The sequence below is a fragment of the Larus michahellis genome, chromosome 4 (assembly GCF_964199755.1).
Source record: "Larus michahellis chromosome 4, bLarMic1.1, whole genome shotgun sequence".
Lineage (NCBI taxonomy): Eukaryota > Metazoa > Chordata > Aves > Charadriiformes > Laridae > Larus > Larus michahellis.
In genome coordinates this window covers 53,936,885-53,949,568 of record NC_133899.1, presented here as the reverse complement: position 1 = coordinate 53,949,568, position 12,684 = coordinate 53,936,885, and the positions used below count along the sequence as shown (strand labels likewise).

The window sequence follows — 12,684 nt, the reverse complement described above, 5'->3', positions numbered from 1 at the left end:
TCGGGGAGTGGGTGCTGAGCACGGCGGGTGGCGAGCAGGGCTGCAGGAGGAGGAAGCGCAACTAGGAAGTGAAATGAGCATCTGGTCCTCATTTGCCAGCAGCCCGCTCCTGCCATGGGCAGCCTTTGCTTGCCCTGACCCAGCTCCAGAGCCCCCTCGGTGGCAGGGTGGCCATGGCCAGCTGCCTGCTCTCCTCTGCCGGAGCCAGCGCTGAGCGTGGTGGGGGCAAAGGGCCTTTTCTCTCCGACGTGAAGCCAGCGTGTCCCGCCAAGGGCTGGCCCCACGCAGTGGCTGTGCCCGGCCCTCTTCTGCCCAGGCAGCGGCGCTGCCTGCTCCGGAGCCCAAACCCGCTCCGGGCAGGTTGCCACTGTCGCACCTTTTGAAGCCTGCCTCGTGTTCCCTGTTGCCTGCAGTGCTACAAAAAAAGCACTGAGTGCACTTGGTGTCTGAACCAAACCAAAAACCCATCTTACGCCCTCCGACTTCACCCACCTACACCTCATGCCCTCCTCCCCTCACTTTCCTGGGGTGCTCGAGGCATAATTGCTTGTGGGGCACAGAGTTATGGTCTTATCAGCCCAAGTGGTTTTGATTGCTAATCATGTTGTTTGTGATGACAGTCATACACTGAATAAGAAAAAAACAGTGGAAGAGCAGATAAAGGTGACCTACTAAGCATGCTGTGGGTCAGCCATCTTTTTACACCAATTTTGATAAGGCCTTTTATAAAGACTGTTGGAAGAAATAAATAGCATGACCCAAAGGGCAAAGTTTTTTATGGACAATAAACCAGTGACGTGATAGGAAACAGCATTACAGGTTACCCCTCCCTCTCGGAGCCGGGAGTAAGAAGGACCCAAGAATCTGTACCGTCCCGTCCAACTCACTGGCAGAAACAAAGTGCAGGTACCATTGCTGGAAAAGTGTCTATCAGATATCGCTGGTTGTTCAGCTCATCTACTCCTTATGGGTATTTAGATTCATAGTTTCTCTTTTTAGCAACTAAGATAAAATTTTATTGCTCTTTTTCCTTTGGATACATTAAGCATCTAATCTGTCCTGTTTACCACCGCTGGAAACCAGATTCTCATTGCTGAAATCCTGACGCAGGTCAAGTGCGATTCCTGAAACCAGCCAGCCAGCCGTTCAGGTTCCAGATGAGACACACGTTAGAGAAAATATTTTACTTGCAGTACACCCAGAGGTGACCCAACATCCCTGAAAGAAGATCATCACCGCTTTGCCAAGGAGCCTCCTTTTCAGGGCAGAACTTGATTCTAAAATATTAGTGACTTGATAGCCGCTGGTGAGGACGCTGGATGATTTAGTTGATTTAAATAACAGAGCTATTCCGAATGGGGAAGCAGCACATGGTGAAAGGCTTGCTGTACTTTTCTATACTGACCAACACTAGGAAACCAGGCAAGCTGGCTGCTGATACAGAAGGGAGATGAACATTTGCGATGAACAAGAAGGGGCTGTTTCTTTTCCCACTGCATGCTTGCCTGTTGGAAATGAGCTGATCAGGCAGGTCACAGGGCCAAACTCTACAGCTGAATTTTTTTAAGGCCGGATAATTTTATGACCACTGTTAAGCGCTGTAATTTATGTAAACCAAGATAATGATAAGTGGAAACAAATCAACTCATGTTTCAAAGCTTATGTTCCCCGGGGACAGGGATGAGTGTCTCTCCTTCAGGAAGGAAAACCAATGGGCAGGAGCACGACTTCTTCTGAGCACGTTGGGGGGACCCCGGGCTGCCCCAGCCTGACAGCGGGGTGACCGCCCAAGGATCCTGGGCACCGTGGAGCATGGTGCTAATATCAGAGCTAGATGTTATGCATGTATGCTTACACCGTACATGCAATCCAGTGGGGATAAAGTCCCAAGAACCAGGCACCCACCACTGTCAAGCTGTGTGCGGGGAGCCAGGATGCCCCACAATAACGGGGCAGGGCCCTGGTTAGCAGCACAATGCTGTGACAAGAGGTCGAGCTCTGTAACCCATTGTATTCCTAACAGAACCATATCATTTGATACAGCATTTTTCTCCTGTCTTCATCACAGATTATGCCAGGAAGGTTGAATTTTCCTCCACAAGAACCAGCATCAGTGAGAGCAGAAACAGGCTGAAAATGGAAGTCCAGGGTGGATTTAGGACATCCTGGTCTTGAGCGGGCATGGGAAGAGAGGAGTGGAAAGCTTTGGAAAAGCAGATCCTCTGGTAGCAGGCTGGGGAAGAGCGCAGCTGGCAGGAAAGCTGAAAGGTGAAACCACATGTGCCATACTGCAGGGACTTCACCTGGAGCCCAACTGGACTCCAGTCTCGTTAACCAAAGGGGATGGGACACAAAGTTAATGGCCACAAACCTCTGTAGGAGACATTCAGGTTAAGTATTAGACTACATAGAGAGAGAGTAAAATAGCCTGAGCGTTGAAACTGCCTGACAAGGGAATGCTGTGGACGCGTCAGGGCTGGAGACGTTCAAGGCTATTGCTAGACAACTCTCTGTGCCGGAGCGGTGGTTTGGGGATAATGAGATCAGTCCTGTCACAGTTAAGAGTGAAGGTCTGGATGACTCACTAGAAGTCCCTGCCAACCTGGATGATACACTGATAACCCCACGGGCGGCCTGTCTCCGGCCTCCATCACGAGACCGCTGGCCTCCCCCAGCTGCCTGCCCTCAAGTTCTTACAAACTACTCGCTTCTGAAACAAATTTTCCAGTGTTTCAAAAACATCTTCAGTTCTGTTTTCATCCACAATGAAAGTGTTTTCCTGGTCAGAAAAGTGCTGGAAGAAGGAAAATGTCTTGGTCAGCAGATTCAGTCTATGAATCCAAAGCCACACGACCTAAACTTAGAGGAAAACGATTTTCTGCAGCTCCCCTAGCTCTTTTGGCTGGGCACCCTCAAGAGGGGGTAAACTAGCTTTGTTCTCGGCTTTTTAATCCCATGGTGAATTTGTAGGTCTAATCATGGGGAAAATGGGGTTATTTGTAAACACAGCACAGAAGATCTGAGGCTGAGAGAAAATAAAGAGGGAGCTTCTTTGCACATTGTCAGCACCATCCCTTCTCCAAGCAAAAGTGCACCTTTTACACTCTGATGTTGGCCTTGAACAAAACTTTTCCTCATTTCTGGTGCCTGTAACTTCTTAGTAAACCAGAACTTTGCTAGCGGCCAAAAGCCCTTGCAGCATCTCCAGAGCTGTGAGAAACACAGTATATTCCCTCCGTGTAGCTGTAGTCAAGGTAAATCACAATGGGTCCCACGTAAGACTGCTCAAGAGATCTCTTTATAGCAAACACAGCAAGAGCTTCAAGAAATAACTTAATTGGAGTTTGTTCCATATTGCTTAATGTCTCCTTAGGGGCTGTGGCTACCATCCCAAACAACATTTCTATGGCTTGCGTGGCTACATCCTTTTCCTGTGAATCAACGTTGGCATCTGCTCATCCAGAGTATTCAGGAGAAATATTTGCTGTTGCCTGGAGACTAAGACAGGAGAAAAAGTATCAGGAGTCCTAAATTATTTTTGCAGCTCTTTTTGTGATGCTGTGACACCGCTGGACAACCCCCTTCACTTAGCAGTTGTATAGCTAACAGGGCTTTAAAACCTGTGGAATAGGTACAGTTATATTTGCCAAGTGCCCGGAACACCTGTAAAGTCCTCCCAGGCCCACACATGAAAGGCATCATGTAGAAGTTCAAAGTGCCTCTGCTACATGGGCCAAGCAGACTCCATCCTTCTTTGTTGGCATTGTCATCGCTTGTGCTTTCTGTCCTCTCTGGGAGGGAGAAAAACACCGCAGAGACAGAACGACTCCACTGAAAAATGTCCGACCAGCTCTTTTGCCGACCGGTGGTCTGGTAGCACCGGAGGTACTGCAAACATACCATACCTACGGCTTTGCCTCCGCCCGGCTGCTGTGGTAGGACTTTAAATACACAGAGAAATGCTGAACGCTGAAATGTTTCCACCGGCTCCAGTTGTTAAAACTTTTCACATCACACCGGCAACCGCTCACATATGTGGGGGATGAGGAAACTTCCTTCCACCCAGAGGTGCAAGAAAACTCTGGAGCTGGCAGTCACGTGCTCCACACTGCCTTATAGCCTGCAGGATCCTGCACGGAAAAATTTCACTTCCACGTGTTGACTAAGTTAATGTGGTGGGGATAGTGGGCGGACATAAAATGAAACTATGAAAAGAGATTAATTTGCAGCTGGAGCCCAGGCAAGGAGAACTCCGCTCCTCTGTTTGCTCAGAAAACGGCAACTTTGACCAAAACCTGGGCAAAAAGAAGATGTTAAGGCAGCGGTAGTTAAAAAAAGAAAAAAAAGAAATCACAACTCGGGGGGGGGGGGCGGGGGGGGGGAAGCAGCAAAAGTTAAGCAAAGCCTCTCTGGAAATTGAGATGTGGAATTCAAAACATTTGCAGTATAATAAACCCAGGCGAGCCCATAAAGCTGCACCAGCCAAAAGGAGCTCTGTTCTGCCCAGGAGGAAACCCGAAGCGGCGTCACGCCTGGCAGCAGCCGCCCCACAGCCCCGCTTCCTCCCCGCCTCACTGCAGGGCTGCCTCCCGCCCTGCCCTCGGCTATGTTTAACGCGGCGTCTGTTTCCACTCTAACCCCTTCAGTTTGGAGGGGGAGGATATAAATCAGCCGCGGAGCTGCCCACAGGGCTTAGTCACAGCAGGTATTGGTTTAGGGTGTCTTAGAGGAACTATTTTTTTTTTTTTTCATTTCGCTGGAAGTATTCTAGGGAATAAGCGTCAGCTTTGTGAGGAACAGGCATTGCTTAACAGGCCAGAGAGTCTCCAAACAAAGGACATTTTACATCACCAGGCAGAATCATCTTCTAACGTTTTGGGCTGAACTCAGCCTCGAGCGCCAGGGCTGTTCCACGAGTTCCCGGCAGATGCTTGCAGCATCCCCACCGAGCCACTCTTGCCATCCCTCCCAGTGTTCCCAGCCCAGAGAGACCCTCTGCGATGGGTGTCACCCCATCCTCCCAGCTGAACTGCTTCACAACACTAGTTTTGCTGTTTTCCTCCTGTTTGTGGCTGGTTCATACCCCTCAAACTGCTTCTGCTATGGGCTCCTCCTGACCCCTTTTCTGTGGGGCCCAGGTAAGGAAGGCACCATTCTTCACTCTTCTTTTTTTTCTTGCCTGTTTTCACTTCACTCACCATGCAGAAGCACTGCCTCCCTGGCCCCACTGTGGGGTATGAGACCACAAGTCTTGATGTTTGCCAGTTGATACGTAGGGCATGAGGAGCCTCCCTCAAGCACAAGCCCCTCTCTCCCTCCCAGGTGGGTACTGGCACCGTGCTTTTGTGTCAATGCCACCCCTGGACATATCTGCAGCCTCCAGCCACCACAACACCTCCAGCACTGGAGCTAGGAGCCTCTTTGCTCACACACTGACCGCTGCACCTTCTCCCAAAGCCTCTTTCTCCAGGCTCAAGCACACGCTAACTTTCCTCAACACAGGCCACACAAATTGCAGCAATTAGCAAGTGCAAAGGGCACGCTGTGGTTTTCGCATGTATTACTGCATCTCAATACTCATTCATATCCTTGGGCATAGTCATCAGACAGTATCCAGCAGGCTATCCACTATGCAGACCTTCCTCTCAATGCCGCTGCTCCTGAGCCCCACTGGAGAGACCCAGTTCATTAGCCTTCGTGCATCCAAACACCATTAGTGAAGAAATCTTCAGACTCGAGACTTCTCTCCAGCACGGCTTCTCTCTCACCCTCGCTAGCCCCATGCTGTGTGGACTTGACCTCTGGCTCTTGCCTTGCTTCCAGTCTCTAACGGTGACCCCATCATTTCCTGCCCCACCGCTACCTCCCCTCTGCTGTGCAAGGCCTGGAAGAGCCCCAGTCTTCCCCACATGATTTCCCACAGCAGCTCCAAGTCCTAGTCACAGACCATTGCCCTCCCTGCGCAGGAACTGTACAGACTGAAAATATGAGCCAGCTTGGAACAGTCTTCCAGGCATATTTCTGCTGTTCTCCACTTCTCCAAGTTCTTTCCTTCTCTGCCTCACAATTTCATGACTATGCTGATGAGGCAAATTCTGTCAGGACCAGGAACTTGGGGCATTTCAGGGTTCTTTTTAAATGGTTTTGTTTGTTACTTGGAATCTGGCACACCATGCCTATGTGCAAGTAATGCTAAACAAAGGCTGGCCAAAACTAGATAGTAAAGTTCCCAACTGCCATTAAAAACAACAACAACAAAGAAATCCTATTTGATTTTGCAGCCCTCACCTACCCAGGACTTTGGGAAATGAGGCGGCCTCTGTTTCTACAGCCCCTGATTGCAGAACTGGAGATGTTTTGGTACAAAAGCCACACCTAGCCCATAGCAAGGGAGGAGCCAGTACAGTTGCTGGGACACCTACAGCTGTTGCAGGAATTAGGAAGGAGGGAGGCAGCTACCGGGGTGGGATCTGAGCCACCTGGAGCTCTGCAGATCAAAGTCATCCTGTTACTCCTTACCAAGAGGCAACTGGCACAGGCAAGCCGGCTGTAATTTCCAAAGACAGCTAGATATGTTGAAGGTGGATAGCACTGGAGTCACCTGACTTTGAAGCCAAAAAATAAGTGACAGCTAATGCCTGCAGCCCAGGAGCATGGAGCCAGCCTTCTTACAAGGAGCCCACAGCAGCAAGCATCCATGACTACAATAAAAAGTACATGAAGAGCAGCAAGAGCCACCATAGGTGTCCCCCTGCCCAACAGTAAGAGCTGCAAGTGCAACTTGTGAAGTGCACCGAGGCACACTCTGCCATGCCACCTTAGATGTGATGACAGGTATGTTGTCCTTGTGGCTGCTCCTCTCTGCCCTGGCACCCCAGGCACGTCAGGAGCAACTGCAGATCAGGCAGATCCCTGCACTGCTGGAGGCTCTTGCGAGCGAGCTCGCTCTCTCTCAAACTATTAAAAAAAGTGAACTTCTGATGCTGCCTGTTCTGCTGTTCTCTATCCCCTGCGTGATCTAGCTCAAGGTTAGTTTCAAGAAGCAATACACTGAGTGACAGAGCATTTATCATTAACAAACTCACAGGATGGTGCTGGCTTCCCAGGACCAGTGCACTAGAAGGACGAGGGAAGTACACGAGTACCATGAGCAAAGACCTACTTTTAGCACAGCTTCACAGTTGTTTGCCATACCAATAGCGCTGTGCAACTAATACAGCTATTTTCTTTATCAATTATTAACCGGGCAAAGACTATTTGTTTGAAGAGCTGCACAGAAAGTCCAGAGAGGAAGCAAGCAGTTTCAAGCTCCACATGCACGCCCCGCGATAGGCTTGGGATCCTCTCCAGATCAGATATGCCTTGCTCTTCAGGGGCTGGCGGCTCAGCTTCCAGCAGCGGGGAAGGAGGCAGGCCTGGCTGCTTGCTGGAGCCAAGCACGTCTCTTCCAGGCAGAAGCCCATCTCTCATGTGGCCCTCATTGCCTTTGTGCCCAGGGGTAAGGCTGTGGTCAGCAGAAGGTATCTGAAGGCCGTTGAGCAGTACTGGGGCTGTGCCTGAGGCTCTTCTCTCAGGGACCAACACGCAGACCCCACTGTGCCCTAGTTACGTCAGCATCTGCCAAGCAAACCCCCCATACAGCTTTTGCACCATTCATGGGAACCAGCTTCTACCAGCCACACTCCTCTTCCACCATCTTTCCTCCACCTAGCTCACCTTTAGTGCCAGACCACACAAGAAAGAGCGTTGCACAAAGCCAACAGCAGGGCAGGTACGTCGGTGTAAGCCTTGAGGGATCCTGCAGCTTTTGTGCGGCAGGAACTTTTCCAACATGAATTAGGAAACGTCTCTCCTGAACATTGAGGCATGTCAAGACAGCTGAAGGACTGGTGGTTCGGCAGCAATATTCCACCCCCAATTTGGAAGAGACCTGGAACAGTTTCAGATAAAGAGCGCCAATCTTGCTCCAGAGGAGAGCTCAAAGGTGAAAACACAAGACTTTCACCATGAGCAGTGCTGGCAAAGAAATGTCCCTGAACAAAACCACTGGCTTCGGAAGTTTCTGGGATTGCCGACTTGAATGCGATAGCACAGAGCTCTGTGCGTACACCAAGACTTTGTTGGCGGTCCGTGTTTCTTTCCCATGCCACACACCAAACAGCTGCTCTGCCAAAATGGACCAGTACTACCAACAAGCCAGGCCTGAGATTTGGGAGATATGCACCACTTCAACATCCCACTTCAGCCTCACTCAACACGTGCACAGACTCTCCTTTAAGGGGAATGAGCTGTGCAGGAACACAGGGCACACACATGAGGAATAAAAACCAATCCAAGGTTTAAGCTACGCTCATCAGAAAGAAGTTTGCAGGAACAGACTGAGCAACTCCGGATGCGAGGACTCCATAAGAGACAGGGAGGGGGGTAGAGGCCACATCAGGTATTTGCTGCCATTGATCCAAGCCCCCACGCACATGCAGGGCTGACCCATTGAATGAGTGGGGAATGATGGAGGGATGCCTGAGCACACGGTGGGCACCTCAAGGGTCAAGAAAATTATCTGCATTTGAGTGGTTGTCTAAAACCAGCCCCTTGATTTTTGCAAGTAAAACCAGCTCCACTGTCAGTTTCTTGAAAAAACTTGGGGTTTATTGATTTAAACTGCAAACAGTCGTTACAAAAGAGATTCTCTTTTAAATAAACTCACACAAAGAGGAAGAAAAAGCAATGTAGTGAACAGTAACAGGGGAAAAAAAAATTACATTCATTTTTCTCTTTGTGCCAGTCCCATTCACCTTGGCAAGGAAAACTCCAAACTTGGAATACAGAAACACAAAGACAAACTGTATTTGGAATGTCTTCAGATAGGCACTTTGAGCCCAAGGCTTTTCTCCTTGAAGAATCTATACAAAAGAGGAAGAAAAAGGTCTTCCTTTCACGCTGCCTCTCAACAGAGCTCAGGTATGTACATTCTAAAGCCCAGGTAGGCAAGACCCAGGGGAGGGGAAGAGGAAAAGTGGAAAGGCAAAGAAGCACATTAACTCAATTTGCAGTCCAACACAAAAAAAAAAAAAACAGGAGGGGGGAATTCTAAAATAAATAATCCAAACACAGTTTTTGCATTTTTTTTTAAATTAATTTTTCATTTTTTAAAATAAAATAACCAAAAAAGGTGAAAAGTTACAAAAAATGTCATTGTAGTATAATATATTAAACTGTGGGGAAAAAAAGGAAAAGACACTTCACAATCTTAAGATTAATATGGAAGATCATAATTTAAACATAAAAGAATATATTCTATGGATTCATCATCCCGATAAATATGAACAAAATTAACAAAAAAGCATAGGTTTCGGCAATAAATACGTTTTGATAAGTTAAATAAGCTTTTTTATATTGTTGTGCAGTGACAAGCAAAATTTGCTCTCCAATTTCTGAAAAGTTATACAAAATTAAAAACCCAGAAAAAAATAATAAAAAGCTTGGCGTGAGTGCTCTAAGATAGGTCTAAAGTACTCTAGAGCAAAACCATTAAAGCTATGTCTACTGGAACTTTGTTTACACGAACTTGTGTGTGTGTGGAATGACTTCCGTCAGCCCCACCCCCTCTATTTCTTTATTTGTTTTAAGATGTCACATGAATACACGGGGAACTTTTAGCACCAAAATCAAGTCTCTCATAGTCCATCTGGTTTTTGTTTTCTTCCCACTCATGTTACAATCTTTGTCCGTTCTCAGCTTTCCTTCCCGCAGACCTGAGCGGATCCAGGCAAGATTTAGTCTTTAAGGGGAGGGTGAGAAAGAGAACTGGATGTTAACGCTTGCCCACATGCCTGCAGCCTAGCGGAAACTGGCCAGTCGGGAAGGAACTGGGAGGGGGCGATGCAGTACATGGCCAGTGGAGGGAGCTGGATCCGGACATTTCCTGCACATCTGGAAGTGCACAGAGCTGCTGGTGCCCTCTGCAGCTGGAGAGGTAATACAGTCACAGTGAAAGTGTTAAAGGCACTAATTTTGTAAACGTTATTGCTTTTCATCGTAATTTGGCACTTAAGGTTTAAGCCAGTGGGTCTACAGCAGGCAGGCGGACACGTTAACATCCAGCTCAGACTACTGGGGAGAGGGTGAGGGGAGTTCAGCTTAACATCATAATAGAGGTGTGGGGGGAGGGAGTAAGAGGAAACCCCAGATTAGTCGTCGGAGATGGAGAGTCTGCTGAAGATGGGAAGACGTCTTGAGGTGTCCAGGATAGGGGAATCTGAGCCGCTGTGGCTGCTGCTGGAGCTGCTCAGATAGCCCTCCTGATCAGAGAGGGAGTCCTGAGGACTGGGTGGCGAGTCAAACATGTTGGGGGACTCGGACATGGGCCTGAACAAGAAGGTGGTGGGGGAGCTCCCGCTGGGCACCTGCACCCCTATGCTGGGGGCAAAGAGACTGACCAGCTCCTGGCTGGAGAAGGTGAAGGGGTTGCTGGCGCAGTCAGGCAAGGTGGGGGAGCCCAGCAGGTCGTCGGCACTCAGCATGGGCGGCGGGGTGATGGAAGTGGGGCTGTCCAGCAGCCCGCTGGCAGCAGTGCTGGGGAAGCCGGCGAAGCTGAAGCTGTGCTGCAGGCGGGGTCTGTCAGTGACGGCGGGCTCCCGGCCGCCCGCCACGGCCCGCCGCTCCTCCGCGTTGTGGATGAAGTGGCAGCGCGGCCCGTAGGGGCAGAAGCCGATGGTGTGGAAAGTGCGGCAGAGCTCGGTCTTGTACTTGGGGTGGCGGGTGAGGCTCCGCAGCTCGTGGATGCCGTGGGCGAACTGGCACTTGTCGCCGTACTTGCAGGCGCCGTTCTCCTCGAAGGGGCGGCACAGCTCCGTCTTGTAGCGGCTGGAGTTGACCTGTCCCCCGGGCTGCTTCTGCTGCAGCAGGCGCTCGCCACCCTCGGAGAAGGAGCGGTCCCGGAAGCGGCTTTCCCGGGGGCCCAGCATGGGAGCCGGCTCCCCTTTCAGGCTGCTGAGGAGCTGGTTCTGGTGAAACTTGGAGTTGGGCAGGGTGACAGAGTGCCTCCTAGGGAAACCCCCGCCGGCCGGGGTGCCCACCGCCTTCCTGTCCAGCAGGCACCCGCCGACACCCGAGGGGCTGTAATTCAACATCTTGTTGCTCTGCGGGGAGAAAGCAAGGGCCGGTCACTGCCACCGCCTCCTCCGGCGTCCCCACGCAGCCCCGGCAGCCTCCCGCGGCAGGGCTGCCGGCTCTCACTGCCGGGCAGCGAGCAGGGCGGCCCGGGGAGCGGCGGCCGCCCAGCACCGCCGCCACCCCGAACACACTCCGCAGCAACCTCAGCCCCTTTCGCCGCTCCACCCGAGGGCCCCGGGCCGCCCGTCCCCCCGCCCCCCCCCCCCCCGCGCAACCCTCGCGAAGGGCAGTAACGAAACGAGCCAAGCGCCAGACGCGGGGGGAGCCGCCGGCTGCATCTAAAAAACAATTCGAAACTCCCGAGGCCGGACCTCTTTTCCTGGGAAAGCCCCCCCGGGCGACGGCGGCGAGCGGGAAGGGCAGCGCGCAGCCCTGGCGCCCGCCCCGCCGCTCCCCCCCGCAGCGCAGCGACGGCTCCCGCCCAACCCCCGTTTCCCCCTCCGGCAGGGCTGGGGCGAGGGGCGGCCGAGCCCCGTGGGGAGGGAGCCCGCCCGGCCCCGCGGCAGCGCCGCCGCCCGCCGCGCCGCGCCCGGGCGTGTTGCAGCGCGGCGACCCCGGGGGCAGGGGAAGGATCCGGATCGCCCCCCTCCACTCCCCGCCCGGCGCGGCGGCTTAGCCCGCCAGGAGCGCGGGGGGCTGTCCCCCCGCCTCCTCCTCCGCGGCGGCCGAGGCGGGAAGGGCGGGCGGCGGTGGCGGGGGACCCCTCGCCCCGGGACGGGACGACCCCTGCGCCACACTTCCTCCCGACCACAAAACAAAATGGGGGGGGAGAGAATAAAAAATACCCCACGCCAAACACGAACTCCAAAGAAGCCCCGAAGCCGAAGGAGCAGCCGCCGACGGCGCCCTTACCTTGCATAAAACTTCGCTCAGGTCGAAGATGGTGGGCGACACCAGGGCTGTGGACATCTTCGGCCAGCGAGGGGGGGTGCGGGGGGAAGCGGGTGGGGCAGCGGCACAGAGGGACACGAGGAGTCACGGCGTGGGTACAGCACAGCCTCCAGCGCCCCGGCGCGCAGCCTCCCCCCGCCGACGACGCTGCCGCCACCCGCCCGGCCGCCGCGCCCGCTCGTCGCTTCCAGCGGGCTGGGGGAAAAGCTCAACTTATAAAGTTTCGGACTTACCCCGGGAGGAGGAGCCGTCGGCGGGAGGAAGGGGAGGAGGAGGAGGGCGGGCAGGGTGATTGACACCGCGACTGAATCACCAGGGCGGGCGAAGCCCAGAAAAAACTTTCGGGAGGAAGAAGGCGGGGGGTGGGGGGGGGGAGGGACAGAGGGAAGAAAAAAAAAAAAAGAAAGAAGAAGAAAAAAAGAAAGAAAAGGGGAAAAAAGCCGCGGCGCGGGGGGGTCAGTGTGTGCCCGCCGCCCGCACTCCCCCGCTGTGTGGAGGAGGCAGTTGCGCGGGCCTGCTGCGCGCGCGCGTGGCGTAGCGCGCGGGGACGCGCGCGCGGCGGGGGCCTGGGCGCGGGGGGGGGGGGCAAAGGCGCGCGTGGCCCGGCCGGGAGCAGCG

General features: G+C 52.8%; 1 protein-coding gene across 1 annotated transcript; it reads right to left on the bottom strand.

Moving 5' to 3' along the window:
• Positions 1 to 8,627: 8,627 nt before the first annotated feature.
• ZFP36L1 (ZFP36 ring finger protein like 1) lies at positions 8,628 to 12,255 on the bottom strand. Its single transcript, XM_074584884.1, has 2 exons — positions 12,028 to 12,255; positions 8,628 to 11,141 (listed from the first exon to the last, which is right to left on the bottom strand). The coding sequence occupies exons 1-2, from the start codon at positions 12,082 to 12,084 to the stop codon at positions 10,191 to 10,193; spliced, it is 1,008 nt and encodes a 335-aa protein (XP_074440985.1). The 5' UTR covers positions 12,085 to 12,255; the 3' UTR covers positions 8,628 to 10,190.
• Between the last annotated feature and the right edge of the window lie 429 nt (positions 12,256 to 12,684).